This window comes from Schistocerca nitens, chromosome 2 (genome assembly GCF_023898315.1).
Source record: "Schistocerca nitens isolate TAMUIC-IGC-003100 chromosome 2, iqSchNite1.1, whole genome shotgun sequence".
NCBI lineage: Eukaryota > Metazoa > Arthropoda > Insecta > Orthoptera > Acrididae > Schistocerca > Schistocerca nitens.
The window spans coordinates 412,669,247-412,690,264 of NC_064615.1; the positions used below are offsets into that span (position 1 = coordinate 412,669,247).

General features: G+C 37.3%; 1 protein-coding gene across 1 annotated transcript in view; it reads left to right on the plus strand.

The window, feature by feature from the left end:
- LOC126236277 (uncharacterized) overlaps positions 1-21,018 on the plus strand; it is a 120,407-nt gene that overhangs the window by 89,006 nt on the left and 10,383 nt on the right. Inside the window, exons 8-9 of the mRNA XM_049945438.1 lie at positions 4,054-4,151; positions 11,848-12,109. Of these exons, the coding sequence (XP_049801395.1) occupies positions 4,054-4,151; positions 11,848-12,109 (360 nt within the window). The remainder of the gene's footprint in view (positions 1-4,053; positions 4,152-11,847; positions 12,110-21,018) is intronic.

A 21,018-nucleotide genomic window follows, 5' to 3' on the forward strand; every position in this document is an offset into this window, starting at 1 on the left:
CTTCTTTTCTCTTCTTGTTTGAACTGCTTACCATTCACATTTAACTTCCATATGCGGCTGCACTCCAGACAGATACCTTCAGAAAAGACTTCCTAACACTTAAATTTATAATTGATGTTAACAAATTTCTGTTCTTCAGAAAAGCTTTGCGTGGTGTTGGAATTCTCCATTTTGCTATATCCTTTCTCCTTTAGCCGTGATTAATTATCTTACTGCCCAAATGGCAAAAGTTGTCTACTACTTTGTATGTCTTTATAATAGAGGGAAACATTCCACGTGGGAAAAATATATCTAAAAACAAAGATAATGTGACTTACCGAACGAAAGCGCTGGCAGGTCGATAGACACACAAACAAACACAAACACACACACAAAATTCAAGCTTTCACAACAAACTGTTGCCTCATCAGGAAAGAGGGAAAGACGAAAGGATGTGGGTTTTAAGAGAGAGTGTAAGGAGTCATTCCAATCCCGGGAGCGGAAAGACTTACCTTAGGGGGGAAAAAGGACGGGTATACACTCGCACGCACACACACATCCATCCACACATACACAGACACAAGCAGACATATTTGAATGTCTTGTTTCATAATCTAATTCCCTAACATCATGTGATTTAATTCAATTACGTTCTATTATGCTTGTTTTGCTCTGATTGATGATCATCTTATATCCTTCTCTTAAGACTCTGTCCATTCAGTTCAGCTGTTCCCCCTAGTCCTTTGCTGTCTCTGAGAGAATTATGTCATTGGCAGACCCCAAAGGCTTTATTTCTTTTACCTGAACTTTAATTCCTTCTCCAAATTTTTCTGTGGTTTCCTTTTCTGCTTGCAAATGTAAGATTGGGGATAGGCTACAACTGTGTCTCGCTTCCTTCTCAGCCAAGTTGTAAATAAACAGTGTATTCCAATCAACTTTATCAAAAGCTTTCTCCAGTCTACACATGCTATAAACAGAGGTTCGCCTTTCTTTAAGGTATCTTCTAAGAAAGGTTGTAGGGTAAGTTTCAAATTGGAAGTTCCTACTTTTCTCCAGAACCCAAGGTCAACTTCTACCAGTTTTTCCATTCTTTTGTAAATAATTCATGTATTTTCCAACCAAGACTTATTGTACTGATAGTTTATTAATATTCACATCTGTAAGCACCTGTTTTCTTTGAATTTGCTATTATTACATTCTTCTTTAAGTCTGAGGGTACTCTGCCGGTTGTACATGTTAGACACCAGGTGGAATAGTTTTGTCATTGCTTGCTTTCCCAAGGTTACCAGTAGTTCTGAGGGTGTGTCACCTGCCGCAGGGGTCTTGTTTTGACATGGGTCTTTCATCTCTCTGTCAAATCCTTCTTACAGAATCAGCTCTCTTATCTCATCTTCATCTACTCTGTGTTCCTTTTCTATAATATTCTCTTCAAGTTCATTTCCCTTGTTTGCCCCCCCCCCCCCCCATATGTTCCTTCCACCTTTCAGCTTGCAGCTTCGATGCTTAGTACTGGAGCTCGATACCCTTCTCTCCAAAGGCCTCTTTAATTTTGATACAGGGTGTTCTGAAATTCCCATTACAAACTTCTGTGACTTGTAGTACACAATATTTTGAATAGGGACCAATGTCTGGAAACATACCATTTCCATTCTCAATTCAGATGTGAAACTCATCCACTTCTGCTTGAACAATTGAATTAGATGTGACACAGTACAATTATTAGGTTACAGTTCGAATAGAAACATAGCTAAACATTCATTTGTCACTTAAGCATATTTGTTTGTATTAATATGTAAACATTACATGTCTGCATGATTCCAAAACAAAAAAGAACCCAGCATACTGCGCGTACAGAACAGTACTGATGTGTTACAACAGCGGCTCGATGTGCTTAAGTGATAAATGGATGTTTTGTTATGTTTCCTTTCGAATTGTTACCTAATAATTGTACTGCATCATACCTAATTCAGTTCCTCAAGCAGAAGTGGATGAGCTAAACATCAGAATTGGAACCATCGTAGAATGAAAACAGTGCATTTCTGGACACAGGTTGTTGTTAAAAATATCATGTATTCATTCCCTTCTACAAGTCCAAGAAGTTTGCAACGGGAACTTCTGAACACCTTGTATAGGCAATACCCATCTTCCTCCTAGTTATACATGCTTATATGACCTTGCATTTGTCTTCTAGCCATTCCTGATGAGCTATTTTGCACTCTGTTTTCTAGAAGTTTGTATTGTCTTTTGCCTGCTTCATTTGCTGCATTTTCATATTTTCTCATTTCATCAATTAAATTCAGTTTCTCCTCTGGTATCCAACAATTTCTAGTAGGTCTTGTCTTTTTACCTACTTGGTCTTCTGCTGCCTTCACTAGTTCAGCTCTCAAAAGTATCCATTTGTCTTCTACTTTATTCCTTTCCCTTGTTTCATTAAATCATTGCCTAACATATTGTCTTCTACTTTATTCCTTTCTCCTATTTCATTTTATCATTTCCTAATGCTCCCTTTGAAATTCTCGACAACTCTGGTTGTATGCAGGTTCCTTCTGCTTAATACCCCAACTTTTTGCAAGTTCTTCAGTTTTAATCTATAGTTCATAAACAATTAATTGTGGTCAGAGTCCATATCTGTCCCAGGATATGTGTGCAGTTCAAAAATCTGTTTCTGAAATCTGTGTGTTACAATGCTCAACCTGTCGAGCGTGATCGACTAGTTGGTCGCTGTGGCTTTATGAGTCAATCTTTTAATACCTTTGTGTGAAATCTGTTTAAATGAGTTGCTTTTGTAAAGTTCCAGTGTTTACAATGAGTATTTAGCACTGTATTTGTTGGTGGTAAATCTGATAACACCATCTCCATCTCTTTAATCTCCATCTACGTTTTGCCACCTTTAACACTCATGCAAAGCAACAGTCTTTCCCCCTGCATGGTGAGATTACTAGTTGTGAACTGTAACTTTGTAGGTAGTGAGTGGGGGATGCAGTGAGAGGGGAGAGCACTCTCTGTGCTGCGGGATGAGATGGGGAGCATGGTGCAGGACGAAACGAACTCTGCCTCCAGTAGGCAACACAAATCTTTGTGATTTTCCATGAAACGACAATGTGCATGACGGAGGTAATGGTCATTAAATACTTCGTGTTATCGAAACTGAGGTTGCTGTTAGTACTGGCATGTCAAGCAACTGCCTCATCTTTCAGACTGTGTAAGGTCGGTTCTGGCAAATTATTCACCGGATTATTATAAACTGAATAATGTGCAAAGTCAAGTATTTCACTAAACTCTTTGAATATTTATGGCGGTGTCTTTTTTAATTTTTTCACTTGTGTAGTATTTTGAAAATTGAGTAACAGGCCTGTAACTTTCGATGGAGAGAAAATTACCTTTTATGTATTTTGTGTAATTAAAATAATTAATTTTGGCTGTAGTGTTGTTTTCTATTGAAACCTTTATATATTCTTAAGTCTGTAGATCTCTAAATAGACTAAATTGCATGTAGTAGATCTCAAACCCAAAAAGGTTGAACACTTCTGATGTAAAAGTCAGAAATTCTCCAGTGCCCCCAGGTCTGTGTCTTATACATATGCTCTTCTTTAATGAGTCTTAAACCAAGTGTAAGTGATGATTAAATTATGTTTGTACTGAAGTCTGTTAGGTGGCGTCCACTTTCGTACCTCCCACCCCCCTCCCCTCCCCCTCGGAGGCCACTACCATCTAGCTACACCTGTAACACCTTTGTTTGATGAGCCTATCAGAATTTAAAAAAGTGACTGGTTGCATATTATATCCACATCTGTTGCCAATTTAAATCACATTTACAGTTCACTATCAACAGTGGAAGTAGTGATTAAATATGGTGACCAGATTTTCAGAGACCACCAGTAATGCTACTGCCTGATTTAAATGATGCTGACTAAAATTTTGTGCTCTGAACACAGTGATCAACACAAAAATTTCCCTCACCAAAATGTTTTGTGAAATCTTTAAACATGTAATAATTAATCTGTGTGTGATCTCGTATGTATTATACCTCTAAAACAAGGAAATAATTGATAGTAAAACCCCATTTTTTTTCAGGGTAAAATGACCAACATTTTGAAAAAAGATACAGAAGGTATAGTGCGAAAGGAAGCAGCAGCTCTAATGACTGAACTGTATGAACATGATAAGCTGAGGTGAGTTTTCCAGGTGCATTACAGGCTAACATTCACTACAGATGCCAATCACTTCTCAGATATGTAGTTTTTGGATATAGAATAAATTAAGAACTATGTGCCATTTTATTTAAGGTAATGTGCAAGTGTTTTTCAGCCAATGTGACCACACAGCAATTGTATTTCTGTAATTTTTTGTATTTATGGTACGTGAAGTAAAAATTCAAATATTGACATCCCAGAGCAGTTCAAATGGACTTTCAGAATTTTTGAGAAAATCAAATTCGAAGTTTTCCTAGTGACTTTAATTCACTAAGGTAGGACAATTTTTCATGAGCCATTTGGTCATGTTGGTAGCACTTGAGAGTGGTTATCACATGTTCTAGTCTCAATTCAGTCAGTATTACTTTCGTTTGCCACTGGTTTCATTCAGTTTGGATACATATGTCATTTAAATGTGAAATTTATCAAAAATATGCTACATATCACATATTTTTGCCTGTGAGTTGAGTGTAAATGTAATAATAGAGAATGCCTTGTTCCAGATAGACTAAACAGTACTTGTTATCTGCATATGTTTACAAACTTTCAGTATGTGTGTCGCTATGAGTTGATGATGTTGACGACAGTTGTAGAAACTGAAATCCAATGCCAGTACACCAACCTTTACCCTATTAGAATTACATGTGGAGCTGGCTGCAGCTAACTGAAGGCAAAAAGATTTTGGTGAATTCCTCAGTGCTTGGAATAGAGCCAACACCTTTTGCAAGGGATAGATGTAGCTGCAGCAGCATTAACTTACATTGTGAAGCAGCTGATACAGGGTGTATTCTCCCCAGGACAACCAGAAATTCCAGTAAAAACTCAGGAGTTTTTTCATCCAGGAGAAAACTAGTAAAAACCCTGGAATTTTTTAGAATTCTGGGAATTTATGAGTTTTAGTTTCCAGTTAAATTTTTGTAATTTTGACTGTTAAGAACTGATACTGAACAAAGAATTTTGCTTTAGCCCGCACTGCAGAATGATACTACAGAATGATACTGCAGCAATAAAACGTAAAACGAGGAAAAGCAAAACAAAACTTAAGTTGCAATTGAAATGTGTCATTTATAATAACAAAAAACAGAGCACACACAAGCATCTGCCAACAGCAAAATGTGTCAAAGGCTTTAGGACGAAGACTATGTAATACTTCATAACAACAAACTGCTTCCGATGAGCATGATGTCACAATGGTTTACATGAGGTTCGTTTGAACAGTTGCCAGCGTGTTCAAGCGCATGCACAGTTGAGTCACGTATGAGCAGTACCTGGTCTCACTTATGGCTACTTTAGGTGCGGCTGTTAGCTGCATCAACGGTAGCAACAAGAAACTAGATGCTACCCAGAAAAATTTTTCTGGTGCGCCCAAGCTGCCAGATTCGTGCATACGCAGAGTAGTCTCAGTTGTAGTGTTTAGGTTTATTGTCTCTTGTTTCCTCTTTGTTTACAGCTCTCATTCAAATGAAAACAAAACTGATTTCTGTGGCCCTGAGCTAGCAAGTGAATTAAAATACATTCATGTAATTATGGAAGAGTAAAATACGTTGTTAGTTTCAGTTTCCTGATTTTATTTTATTACCAGGTTTTTGGCAGTCAAGCATTGATTGCCTTGCAGAACAATGAAATTATTTTTGTCGATTTGCTAGAGAAATTTGGCTTTTATTAATATTTTCTGCAGAGGCAGTCAATTTATTTGAAACTAAGTGTTTCATTCCACACTATTAGCTAGTGTCAACTGTTTGCTGAATTACAGGTGCCCATTGTAATCTTATGGCATGTATGGCATTATGCCATAATAAAGAACCAAACACGGGATAATACAGTACTGGTACTCCAAGAAAATTTGCAGCCCGAACCACACTGAAAAGCTTAATATCAGCCTACTTCTCTGTGAATCTAGACATACAAATGTGTTCTCTCAGCCAAATTAGCCATTTTAGTGTGGCTTATGAAATTCCGATTTTCTTGGAGTAACGTGCAGTAACGCCATTTTCTGGTGCTCTCTGACAACTGCTGAATTCTAAAGGTCGCAGGAAAATATTGCAAATGGTGGTTGAAAAGCATTATGTTTATAGTAAGTTTCATTTTATGCAAGATGAATTATGTTACATGTGCGAATTTCTTAAATCACAGAGCATTTGATTCTCATTTAAAGCTTAACACTTTGAAGCTCAGAAGAATTTTGATCCCAGAAAACCAGGCATTTAGGTCATTATTTAAAATTCTACTAACACATTTGTGTGATGTATATTAACCCTGTAACTTCTCTGGACGTGTTAACGCGCGCACCTGTCCCTGTGTGCTGTGAATGTGTTTACGTGCGCCACCAGTCCTTCTACCTGGTACTCTGAACATGTCTGCACGTTCAGAGCACACAGGGACAGGTACAAAGACGCATACGTTAACACATCCAGAGCAGTTAAAGGGTTAAAGTATATCATGTACCAAAAAAGACAAATATTATATGTGAAAGCTTAGCTTTTCCTGTAGCTACAGTATGTACATTAATTTAAACCATGAATTTTTCCTGTTTACGTGTTCACGCTAGTGAACAGTGATGTTGCTATTGGCTGACTACATCACGTGCCCTGTGCTCTGAATATCTGCTATCATCGAATCAGCTGGCAAGATCACATGATATGAGTTATGATTGGCTTACAAAAGCGCACCACAATCTCGATTGCAATGCTTCAGAAACTAACGTGCTGTGTGTCGTGGAATTCAAATATTTACTTTCATAATGTGAAAATATGCAGTCTAGATGTTGCTGCACATCAAAGATCTTTTCAAAATGCATCCTTTTCTTTTTGGGGTGGGGGTGGTTTGTTTTCTAAAGTGCCTGGAAATTGGTGTACACTGGTGTATGAATCCTTAACCATTCAAAGGGTTGATATGTTTTAAAGTTCCAACGGAAAGTATACTGTCACTTAACACAGAGAAAGTGTATTTTTAACCGGGAAATCCAGGAAAAATCTGGGAATTTTTTTCCCTTGTCCACGTATACATCCTGTGATAGAGTTTTGCGATGTTGTGCATGAATATCTTCTAATACGGTAAAAAAAAAGATTGTAATGCTAGAATGGACAGTGGAAATTTTCTTGGTCCCTTGATGGCACAAGATGATGATGTTGAAGACCCCTTATGCACTGAAGTTTCAAGATTACGCTTGAAAGTGTTCTTGTAAGTTACAAGAAAATCGCCACAGAAAATAATCTTGAACTAACATCGTCAGTAGTAATTGTTCCATTATACATTATAGACTTTACATCATGAAAAGTTTGTAACACATGAAAAGTTAATTGTGTATATTGAAGAAGACAAAAAAATGTTTTTATGAACTTGCGTCTGTTCGCTGGGAAATTATGAGCTAAAGGAGAAAAAGGCAAAACTGTACAAGGACAACTGTTGTGGAGGAATTGCTGAAATAGAAGAAACATTGCTCTGAGGAAGCTTGACAGGGCTACCCACAAGGTATGACCAGGAACTACTACTAGGAGGCTGCTGCAATTCAGTTTGAAAAATTTTTATTTCAGAGCTTCTTATAGGTGGGTTCAGAAATTCAAACAGAGGTATCAGATTCATCAAAGAAAAATTGTAAAGTTTGTAATGGAAAGAGAAATCACAATAGTAAGTGAAATTATGGATGCTACAAATACCAAACTTTGATCCCAATTTCGCCATTAATGCAGACCAAACAGTTATTGAAAAAATTCTTTTTTAAATTTTCATAATTAATCAAAGTATAGATCTTTGAGTGTAGTGTTTTTTGTAGCTTCATTTTTCCCCTGGGTGCCAGTAACTTTTGAAGATCTGTGATGAGTAAAGGATCGAAGGTGATGCTAGTGACGAGATTGAAAATGAATAAAATCTCCCATTCCTATCCTGCACAGAACTCTGTTACCCTATCAGCAAAATTATTGCCCTTTCCTACAAAAAACAACAGGTTCATTTGAACCCAGGCTTCAAGATTCGGTCGATGAATATCTCAAGAAATACCTAAACATTGCAGTCACATCATCAAAATTGGGAAAGTCGACTACAAGGCTGTTTAAAGATTTTTAGTCAACACTTTAAGGCCATATGTAAAAGTGGACAAGTGTCTCTTACTAATTGATTCTTGGGCAGCACATACCAAATCCATGTTCTACAGCGAAGTTTTTTGGAGCATCGTGCACTGAACAAAACACACCCCTTTAATACAGTCTTGTGATGTGTATTTTTCCCATGAAGTAAAACACTTCATTAATTGTCTGCAAAACTAAACGTATCTGATTGAAAAAGGATGTGATGTAAGCGATAGAGAAGATTGCATAAAACTTCATTCAATTGTTCATCACCAGTTGTTCACTCCAATCATAGGTGAAATGATCAGGTATGCATTGTGTCATGTATTTTTACTGCAAGTCAAAAACTAAGCCTAAGTGTACCTGATTGACGGAAGTAGAAATAAATGATAGAGAAGACTGTATGAAACTTCATTCAGTTGTCCATCCAATCTTGGTTGGAATGATCACATATGCATGGTTTGCTCAAAAGTTTCTGATAAAAGAGAAATGTGAATGAAGTTTTCTTTCCAATTGATATACTGGGAAAAAATTGCAGTATGGCATGCTTGTTGCTGTGCAAATGTTTGTTTGCCTTGTTTTAACCATGCTAATCACTGGTGTGAGAGACCATATCTGTGGTATAAAATAATGAATACAGTCCAAATAAAGAGTATATGATTTCTAATTAAATTTTTTTCATTTATGCCCCAAAAATTTAATTTGTGTTTTTAAAAATTTACCAATCCTAATAACATTTCTTTTTCAAAATAGTGGCAATTAGGATTTTGTATTTGCAATGAAAACTGGAATTTCATGTGCAATGTGTAATTAGAAATAAGATGTGCGTTTTTCATTTAAAATTATGATTAAATATGTTTTAATTAGCACGTAAATATTGATTATGTAAATGACATAGGTATTTGAAGGTAGGTGGGAGGGGGGGGGGGGGGGGAAGAGAGATTATGTGTAAAGTGAGACTCATACCAGCTATACTGTGATTATCAGTCTTGAACACTACCAATAGAGCCATGTGGCCCATCAGAAATTGTTGTACCTTTAATGAATATATGTCACTCAGAGTACTTCAAAGTCAATTTCATTGATAATTTTTGCGAGTTTCATTGAATTGCTGTGATAGATTGAGATCTGAGTTCTGAATGTCACACATCATAAATATTGACCATGTGAAAAAATCAGTTGCTGTGTGGTGCCTTGTGAGTGGCAGACACTGTTTCTTAAAATGAAGACCAAAATCTGTGTTCTTTGTGAGAGACCGTATAGTTTGTAGGTGTACCATCAGTTCTCTGAAATATGGATCTCAATTTTTATTTTATTTTGTTTCAGTTGTATCTTTAGCATAGTTTTTAAAGTCCTTGTCTCATTCTTTTGTTGAAGCTGTAATTAGCTTTTAACAAACAAGGGCCCCTGTTGGCAGTCAGTTTATTTATGATTTAGTGCCTGACATTGGTTTCTTCCAGCAACCTTTCAAAGGTTCAAGCACTCCTACCTAGACTTCAAAGAGGCTTGAGGCAAGGGGGAAAATGCAGCAGTAATTGCATCTCGCGAATTTGGATGAAAATTTCACACAGATATCTGCCTTTTTTTAAAAACACATGATTCGTTTTTAGATTAACACTCCATATTATTCTGGAAAATGGACATGGAAACATATTGAATTACTTAAGTCACAGTGGTTATTACCATTTTGTGAGCCAAGCTGCTGAGCGATTGTTGAAGATATTGTACTGTGGGTTGGCAGACTCATTTTCAAGGTTATATTTTAACAAAATATCTTATATAACCATATATTGTTTCATTTAAAAATATGCATTTCAGTGCTTTAATTAATGATATTTGCATAATGTGGAAGAAACTAATAACATCCGCGCGGAGTGGCTGCACGGTTTGAGGCACCATGTCACAGATTGCACGGCCCCTCCCACCAGAGGTTCGAGTCCTCCGTCGGGCATGGGTGTGTGTGTGTGTGTGTGTGTGTGTGTGTGTGTGTGTGTGTGTGTGTTCTTAGCATAAGTTGGTTTAAGTAGTGTGTAAATCTTAGGACTGATGACCTCAGCAGTTTGGTCCCTCAGGAATTCGCACACATTTGAACATTGATGACCTCAGCAGTTTGGTCCCTCAGGAATTCGCACACATTTGAACATTTTTTTAATAAGAACAAGATTCAAATTTATATTTCAGTGCCAGTTAATATTTATTTTGTTTTGTCATTACTAGAATAAATAAAAACCTGGCTTGTATGTTCCTGTCCCAAACCCTACACCCCATGCCTCCCACTTCATTCGATTAACCTACTCTCATATTTTCCCTTGTGCAGTCTCCCTCTTCCTCTGTGCTCTCCCACTGACCACTCCACCATTGTGTGTGCCACATGCTGCTCCTCCTGTCTGCACTAAGGCAAAATTACTGACGCAAAATTACTGTCCCGTTATCTTGCAGCCTGTCCCTTCCAGCTGTCAGCCATCCCTCCTCCCACTTCTCCCTTCCTCTTCTCACCTCCTTGCTTGTCTCACACCCCGTGCCTGCCACAACCTCTTGCAGCATTATCTGTAGTCTATCCAGAATTTCTGATACCATATTAACCTAATTAATTTACGCAGTGTCTACTACCAAAGCATTTAGTTGGAACCTGGCATAAAAACAGCAAAAAAATAAAAAAATAAAAAAAATCAAGAATTTTATGCACTGCATGCAGTAGATGAATGATATGTATCCACATTGACAGTTTTTTGATAGTACTGTAGACAAAACTGACAATATTAAAACCCACCCTTCATTTACGTACTTTGACACAGATCAAGGATAACAGCAGTTCATTAAAAATTAGTGCTGACAACTAAATAGGAACTACTACTTGGATTATAATCAAGTTACCTTACATACAGATCTCTCGTTTTTTTTTTTTTATGTATGACTTTGAATGGTAGTTCTGAAAGTTTTACTGACAGTAAAAGTATGCACCACAACACTGGCAAACAAGTACAGAATTGGGTGACATCATGTTCATGGTCCTTGATCTTTGAAAACCAAGCTTGCATTTTGTCCCATCACACAGAAACTTAAATTCAGTGCCATGTGAAGAAAGCCAAAAAAGAACCATTTGTCATAAAATCTCAGAACTATTTCACCACTGTTCTCTTTGCAACTAAAAAAGACAGATGGCTCCGTGTTCTAAAAGCTTCCAGTACCATTGTACATTCAATTTCCTATGTCTCTTCTCCTGTTATCAGAAAATGTCAAAAACTACAAAAATCTGACTGTAGAAGGTATTCCCATGTATCTTAACTTTACCATCCTGATGGCAAAATAATAGGTAAAACTCTCATACAAACTGAAGTACATTATACATAGTAGGTGTTTATTATAAAGGGGAAGCATTAGAATGTTTGGTGCTCAGTAAGCACAGTTTTTCAATAGTAATGAGTTTTGTTTTTAAGAAATGGTACTTTTTTCCTTCACACCTGTCTCATTTCTCTATATTCTCAGATCAGTTAAATTAACATAAAAATACTGTCCAGTGTTTTAATCATAATTTTGTTCATCTATACGCACATTTCTATAATGAGCAGCAGATAATAATTGTTTTCTGATTTTTAAATGTGGTGTTCTAGGAAAGAGATATTACCTGTTGTGTACAGCACAATGTCTGCTGCTGCACTTGGTGATTTGTACTGGGAAGTCCAAGTAAACGCTCTTACCTTTTGGGAAAAAGTTATAGATCGTGCAATGGTAAATCAAGGTATGATTGATGGTGCATTTCCTAGTGTCACATTTTCAAAGGAGAATCGTAAAATTGTGACATTGACTGAAAAGGAAATACAATCACGCCTGAGAAAAGTGCTCTCAGAACTGTCACAAATTGGATGTTTACAGGTACGTAGTAAGCTTAAGCTTCAAAAAGTGCTCTACCAATAAAAGTGAAAATCTTCTGGTGAATGGGCTTCACAATTTATATTGCAGTTAAGGTTGGCGGGGAGGAAAGGGGGGGGAGGGGGGGGGGACAGCTGCTGCAGAAGAGGCTCCAACAAACAACTTTCTGCTCTTAAATTATGGGTTAGCTTGGAGTCGTTGCACCTGAACATTATGCCAAACTACAACCTAGCTCCTCACCTTACAGAAATTGTGAAACTAATTGAAAATGTTAGCTATATGATATCAAATTTTAATGGTATGACTGCTCATTCAATGAAATTGTGTTACACTGTAAAACTGCTGTTTTTAATAATGATTAGTAACTTATCACTGAAATTGGCATTAATGAGCAATGTGCTAGTCATGTTGCGGCATTGTTAATGTTTGCCTTCTAAGGAATCACTCTGATTAAGCTCTGGCTGTTTCATTCTGCTCTCCAAACTATGCACTGATTTGTAAATACGGGCACCTTTTCTGCTGTACATTATAATGCTTTCCTCAAGAACAAGCAGAGAAACATACCAAAAACTCCTAATTCTAAAGGGAAGCATCTTCCAACATGCTCACTCTAATATTTGAGGCACTTGCTCCATAAGCACCCTAGTATACACAAGATGTAGAATGATTACTTACACTTCATTTCTTTCCTTGTAAAAGGAAAATTCAGTATATGTATAAGCAAAGTTCTATCTAGTATGAAATGTATTGTGATTGGAACAGATATGTAAAGTGCCATGAACTGTTTGTTCTCAAATAAAGTTAAAAAAAGAAAAGAAAAGGTGAGAGAGAGAGAGAGAGAGAGAGAGAGAGAGAGAGAGAGAGAGAGGAAGTGAATGCTGTGTAACTTCAGATGACAATTTTCTGTGTTACCATTTTCTTCCACTGTCATATAATAATTATTTTGTGCCAGCATTGCAGGGTATGTACTATTGTAAGTGTTGGATGCAAGATTGATTGTGAGGCCAGTAAAATTCTACTTGTAGCTTGAAGATAAGCTATGCTTTTAGTACCACTTTTTGCAGTTGATATATATGTTCAGTTAAATGTGTACTGTTAGATGATAGTTACATTTTACATATTATTGCTATAAATGACACCACTCAACACCAGTTGGTTTCAGACAGACACCTTATCTGAACAGTTTTAATGTAGTTTATGCAATTCCAATGACTTCTTTAAGCACTAGTGAATTTATAAATGGGTTTCTTGGATTGGAGAAGGCTTGAAGTGCTAAACTATCAAATTAAATACTTCCAAGAATTTTATGGACCATGGATTTGCTCCATGCATGTATCTTGGAGTTTTGGGTTTGATTAATAACTGGTAAACATGTAAGCCCTATTTCTGTGGAACACTGTGGAAATTACAGTGGATATCTTTGTAGAGATCTGTGGCTGCAATTAGTCCTTGTAGATATATATATTCTTACTGTTTCTAACCTGTTTTCAAGAACTGTGAAATCATTTCAATATATGATGTGTGATCAAAAAGTAAAGGGAATTTTTTAATTTCTCAGGATTTATACATTCAATTTTCAGTTTTTTTTTACTTGTTAGTACACATGTTCATGATGCATGTTCGCATTTTCAGCTGTTTTGAATATTTTGTGTGTGTGTGTGTGTATGTGGGCAGGGGGGGGGGGGTGAAACATGGAGCAGCAAAGTTTGTTCCAAAATTGGAATTTTGACCAAAAACGACATCACATAGACATCGCTTAGGAATTGCTGAGTGAAGTCACCAGTAATCCAGAACTTCTATAGAAGGTTATAAGAGGTGACAAAACATCGGTGTACAGTTACGACGCCGAAACTAAGGCCCAGTTGTCTCAAAGGAAACGCCTGAAGAGCCAAAACTGAAAAAAAATTCAACAAGTTTGATCACAAGTGAAGGGTCTTCTCACTGTTTTCTTCAGTTACAACAGGATAGCGCATCATGAGTTCCTGTCAGTTGGTCATATTGTCAATAAGGAATACTACCTGGAAGTTACGAGCTGTTTGTGTGAAGCAGTCTGAAGAAAATGACAAGAATTGTGGCAAAATCACTTGCAGAAATTGCATCATGATAGTAGTGCTCCCACTCGCACCTCAATGCTTGTTCCTGATATTTTGCCAAAAGACAAAACTGTTATGTTACCTCAGCCACCGTATCCTCTGGACATGGCCCCCTGTGACTACTTTCTATTCCAGAGCTTGAAGTGAACCATGAAAGGACTTCGTTTTGCCACCATATCAAAAAGTGAATTCCAGAAGTGCTTTCAAGTGTAGAAAAAGTGGTGGTGCAAGTGTATTGTATGTGGGGGGCGGGGGGATTACTTTGAAGGGGACAAAGTTGATGTTGATGAGTAAATAAAGATTCTTTAAGAAAAATAAAAATTTCTATTACTTTTTGATCACACCTTATCTTCTGACTTTGGATGATGTCACAGTCAGCATCTGATAGCAAATACTTTAAAACCCAAATAATGTAATTTTGAAGTTTTTAATGATCAGAAGTTCTGAATAACATTGCTAAAATCAGTGGTGTAACTGGGTTGAAGCAGATGGATCAGTTTCCTGGGACCCCTGAGTACAGGGAATCCCTAGTTGCTTCAGGACTCCTGTGAATCTATGTTGTTACTTGAGTGAATTAGATGCTGACTACTTACTTGCGGTCAGCACCAATGCGTTTCCAGGAAGAGAATTTTCCCTGTAGCTATTGTAGGGAAGACCATGAATTCGTGCTTCATAATCAATTTTGTTTTGTTCTGATATAACTTTATGAACAACTTAGAATGGACACAGAATTCAAACAATCCAGCTGTAGTATTTTGCTACACGACAAAATGTTCTAGTGACTGTTACTTTAATCGCAAGAGTAAATGAATTCAGTGGCACGGCAGAGAAAATAACTGTATTGCTAACAACGTTTTTTACCTCATGACGTCAAAAGGCTTGCTTTGATTGCAAGTCGTGCAGTGGACTTTGATTAAAACATCCTGAAACTTTTTTGATTTCTGTGTAGTTCTGAAGGCACCCCAAATGGTTCATGGAACAAACATAAAACATACATATTATGTTGTGTTTGCATAATATACTTAATGTAATAAAATTGTTAATTCTTTATTGCACAAAATAGAATAGAAAACTGTACCATGTATTGTGAGAGGGGGGAAAAGCATAGTGAACAAGCTTCTAAGTTGAATCACTACACCCTGTTATATGCCAAACATAATTCCTTCTACAACAGGTGATTTTTTAGGTCTAATTAATTCAGATTTATTCCGATCTTTGACCTGGCTGACCACATCAGTAATAGGGATTTACTGTTTAAAGTGGACTCTAAACCATAGTGTGGTATTTCACACATAAAGTCATAGCCAGAAGTAAAACAAGTGTTAAGTGATGGTACTTCATTGGGAACGAACACTAGACCTTTGGATTTGTAGCCTGGCACGTGCTTGTACAGCCAGTGAGTCACAGTTGTATGTATACTCATATAATAATAAAGTCGTATGTTATTTTACGCAAAGTATGCACAGTGTTTATACAGTACCATGTAGATTAATGGATTTTCATTATTATGTGGGTAAAACTCCACAGAATGTTCTCTGGCATTTTGGGCTCTCCCTGTGCACTTGGTCACAGGTGATGAACTACAATTAATCATCTGTGACAAGTTCAGTTGTACTCTTTCTCTTCTACTCTGGCCAAAACAACTGTCTGACCGCAGTTTATTCTGTGAACATTTATGTAGTTGGCCACCATTTGATTTTAACAGCATGAAACACTTACTGTCTCATTTGTATATCCAGTTGTTTGTAGTACTTATTTTAAAGCCTGTTCAAACAATGGAAAGCCAAGGTTGAAATATGAACAATATTATGAAAAGGATAGATTGTGACACACTGTGAAGATGACAGGTTGAGTTACAGACAGGCACAACGAAAAGACTGTTACACATGGAGCTTTTGCCATTTTCAGAAATGAAGACACACACACAAACAATGTTAACTTCAACTTGTCTTCTTATAGTAGTATGAATTATCATTACTACTACTGCTACTACTACTCATTTTCATTGATGAACATTGCTGTTTGATGTGGAGCAATTTAAGCATTGGATGTTTCACCCCTCAAAAATCCACATTTGCCTTGATTATTAATTGTATCTTCAGAGATGTAAGAGCAATAGGGAGAAACCTGCTCATGAAAGCTCACAGCAAGATGTTAGTGACAAAGGCATAAATCTGCAACCCGTTCTGCTGATTTATCAGTATGATAACAAATTAATTCACATCACAGTATAAGATTTTTAATACATGCTCTTTTACAGCTATCATAGAGCCACAAATGGGTGACATTGAGTGGCCTAGAATGGCCTTATCTGCTCCTGTTGGCTAGTACATTAACTGAAACTGGAGGGCTACAGTTGATAACGTTGTAATTCCTCCATTATTCAAAGCACGGGCATACCCAGGATCAGAGGGGTGGGGGTGGGGGTGGGGGGGGGGGGTGAGGTGCAGGTCATATTAGTCTCAAGGAACAGGGAGCAGGAACAACAAGCAGCGTTTCTTAACAAATAAAACAGAAAACCAGTGAAAAATTGCTTTTAATAAACATTTTAAACATGCAAATGCACTTGCATAACAACAAAATCTTTTAGTTTAGTGTTAATCTTCTTCGATTTGTCACAAATTTGTGTTACTTTCTTTTCTAACATCTTGAAGTTTTTTTCATATAATTTTGGTGTACGCTTATCAGGCACAACCCAGTGAGTCTTTCTTCTCCCATAGTGCTCCTAAGCCTCATTGTTACTCGTTGAAGCATACTGAAGGATCACTCCACAGTTACTGTTGTGCATGGAGTAGTATGGTCACTCCACAGTTGCTGTTGTGTGTGGAGTAGTATGATGACTCCACAGTTACTGTTGTGTGTGGAATAGTGCTCAAAATTTGTAGTGCTTTCCTCATGCTAAGGAAAAAGACATTGGTCACGTTAAACAGGTCAATGATTTCTGTGCCCCTTAATTTAGCTTCAGGTATATTCTTTTTCCTCCATTAATGTACCATAGGTCCAGTTCTTTGGCAATATCATCCAAACTACAAATTTTTTTGAACAGTTCGGCATGTTTATGAAATTCTGTTATACTAGTTTTGCTCATATTCAAGGGCTGTAACTTATTTAGAGCAATAGTTAGAGTATTTTTTGGTGAAAATTGAATATTTGACGATGACATGAGTGATTCAATGTACGGTATTACCAGCGAATGTCGCCAGTATTCGCTGTCACTTTCTGAAGGCAGATTGCTTCTGAATTTTTGGTTACAAGCAAAGTGTGGAACAGCAATTTCTATGTCCCTTTCCTCTGCAGTGGCTTGTGCTTTTCCAAGTAATTCGCTAGTTGTTCTGTCTGCTTCCTTTCAGTCTTTACTGAGAACATCAAGGATTCCTGTGATGTTTTCGCTCACTGCGATCATGTCTATAAACTTAGATTTCAGGACATTAGCCACTGGTTCTAAAACTGCTGAAGATTTGGCTATTTTTTGTAAAGCTAAGAGGAACACCAGTTTTATAATGGCTGAATGCAACTAATACTCATAATTTCCCTCCGTGGACAATTTTTCTAGAGCTCTCACAATTTCTGCAAAATGTTGAGAAAATAGTCTGATGGATTTATATTTTTCAGACCATCTCATCTCACACATTCGTGATAAATTTGGAGCATATTTCTGTGGTATAGTTGATTCTCTAAAAAAAAAGTTTATAGTGTCTTTTACAGTGGCAACAGTATTTCTAATTTCTGGCACTGCATTTGCATCATTCACCACAAGGTTGAGTTTGTGTCTTGAACCACGAACATATGAGGCTCGATAATATTTCTTTCTTAAAATGGCTTGCACACTGCTCTCTCTACCTGCCTTTTTTGAACAGCCATTGAAGCCAAATCCTACACAATCTTCTACTGGAATATTATTACTGATTAGGAAACTGTCAGTTGCTTTGACAGTTGATGAGGCATTTTGTGACTTTATTTCAACAAAACCTACAAATTCTTCCCAGATTTTCACTTTGCATTCATCCTAGAACTGCACGCCTATTGATAACTGTTCCTTCCCAGCTATGTCTGCTGTTTCATCAGCCAAGAATGCGTAAAACATTGCTTTCGTAATGTCAGCGACTATATTCTCCTTAATAACAGCATTATACAAATTTATTAGTTCATTTTGTATTTTTGGTGAGTGTAAACAGCATTGCAGCAATAATTTTCCAGATGACTCCTCAACTTGTCGTCGCCAGAATAGATCTTAAATTCAAGAAATGTAATAAAAGACCATAATCTGCCTGTTTTCCTCTAAGAGGCATATCATGTGTACCATAAAAAATCATACAAGAAGGAATTGATGATAATATCTGCTGGTTTTCATTGATCACTTTTTGATGCACATTATGCAGTTGGGCATCTACAGGTACTTGTTCAAGAAAAGATTTGCTGCAGCTCATGCTCTTAAGTGAAGCTGGGTTTTAACATTTGTCTGGCAGTCTTCATGCTTATTCTTGAATTTTGTGAATGGTCTAATGACAAATGATCCCAAAATGCCTCTAACAGTGCCAGTAACAGGAAACAAAACACAGTGCTTCCGTAGGGAATTTTTTAGTAGCTTGGAATATACGAGCCACGGTGCATGTTGTTCTAACCAAACAAGATTAAATCTTTGCAAATGGCTTGCATCACTTTCAAAGTCATAATTCCTTGAAGGGGTCCAAGCATTTAGCAAGAGCTCTTCCTTCTTTTCCACTCTCATCTGAGTAATTATCCCAATATAACAACCCAGATAATTTTCATTGCAGTCAATTTTAATTGCAATTTCCAAATTGTCTTTGAACATACTAGTTACTTGGGATGCTGAAACTTCCTTGCAGATTAAAACTGTGTGCCAGACCGAGACTTGAACTCGAGGCCTTTGCCTTTTGCGGGCAAATGCTCTACCATCTGAGCTACCCAAGCACGACTCACACCCTGTCATCACAGCTTTGCTTCCGCCAGTATCTCGTCTCCTACCTTCCAAGCTTCACAGAGGCTCTCCTGCGAACCTTGCAGAACTAGCACTCCTGGAAGAAAGGATATTGTGGAGACATGGCTTAGCCACAGCCTGGGGGATGTTGACAGAATGAGATTTTCACTCTGCAGCGGAGTGCCCATGAAAGGCAAAGGTCCCGAGTTCGAGTCTCGGTCCGGCACACAGTTTTAATCGGCCAGGAAGTTTCATATCAGTGCACACTCCGCTGCAGAGTGAAAATCCCATTGTACTTGGGATGCTGACAGAATTATGGACAGGTTCTGCTACAGTTATAGGTATTGCTGTTGAATGTGATTGTTGCTCAGTGTCAGCTTTAGGTGTTGAGCACGACACTTCATTTTTATTATGATCGTCATCACTTCCACTGCCACCATTTAGACTCCTTTTCATTTAATGAGCAGTAGACCCTACAAAATAGATAAATGTAATTTTGTTTCCTATTATTTAGCCATAGAATGAAAATAGAGCTAATATAAATGGAAGACAGACAGATTTGTCGGAAATATAATAAATTTCAAGTGCCAGGTAACTAGAGTATGTCTTCCACCAGTCCCTGAGCCATAAGAAATTATTATTATAAGTTTGTGAACTTTTAAATTTATCCTTGTCATTTTAACTGCTGGGTTGATTTGATAAATTTGGCACAAAGCAGATAGAATTTGTAATTCAGGCAATAATCAGTTTATTTGTGGAACTAAAGTAATTTCTTGTTTTAACTCTCTCAGTACATTTCAAGCACATTTCATTATGTGTTATTTGTTGCAATATTCAGTAGAGGTGTTTCAGTATAAAAAGCATCAATTTCTGAAGGAAGTGTTATAAGCCCTCTACTGTTCCTAATCTATATAAATAACAATCCGAGCAGCCATCTTAGATTGTTTTGGATGATCCTTGTCAGAAGTTCAAAACCAATTGAAAAATAATTTAAGTAAAATACCTGTACAGTGTGAAAAGTGGCAGTTGGTCCTGAACAATGAAAAGTGTGAGGTCATCATGAGTATTAAAAGGAATCCGTTAAGTTACAGTTACACTACAAATTGCACAAGTGTAAAGGCTGCCAGCTCAACTAAATACCCAGGAATTACAACTTTGAGCAATTTAAATTGGAATGATCACATGGATAATGTGAAGTGTACCAAAGACCGCAATTAGAAGATGCAACAGCTCTACTAAAGAGACTGCATATACTATGCTTGTCTGTCCTCCGATAAACAATTGCTGTGTGGCGTGGGATCCTTATCAGATAGACTGATGGAGGACATCCAAAAAGTTCAAATAAAGACAGCTCATTTTGAATTATCACGAAAGGGGAGACAGTGGGTCACATGAATAAAGTGGAGAATGCATTTATTGTTGAAAATTTAGCAAACATTCTCAAGTTCTGTGGCATAAATAATGCCCCCACAGTGTGGGGGTAGGGGAGGATGTGGGTCTCCAGGAGAATGGGGCCCCGTACTTTTGGAGACCCCAGACTACTTTAATTATTTGTTTAAACATTTATTATTATATTCGATTTAGCCATAAGGAGGAATGGACAGATGTATGCCAGCTTTTTTTCAATGCTAACAATAATGCTACGGCATGTGATGCTCAACATGCGCGCAGTGCGGAGATGCATTCCGTCAGTGCTGTTGCTGATTCTCTACACAAGCAGTGGCTGATGGGTCAGCTAGCGATCTGGGATGCGCTACCAGCTTCATTGTGTATTTCCTTCAATTGGTGTTGACGACAATAGGCTCTGCTACTCAAAGTCCATTAAGTTAGTTAGTTAGTTAAGGTGTCTTTTTTTTTAAAAGGTTGTGACAGACACAACG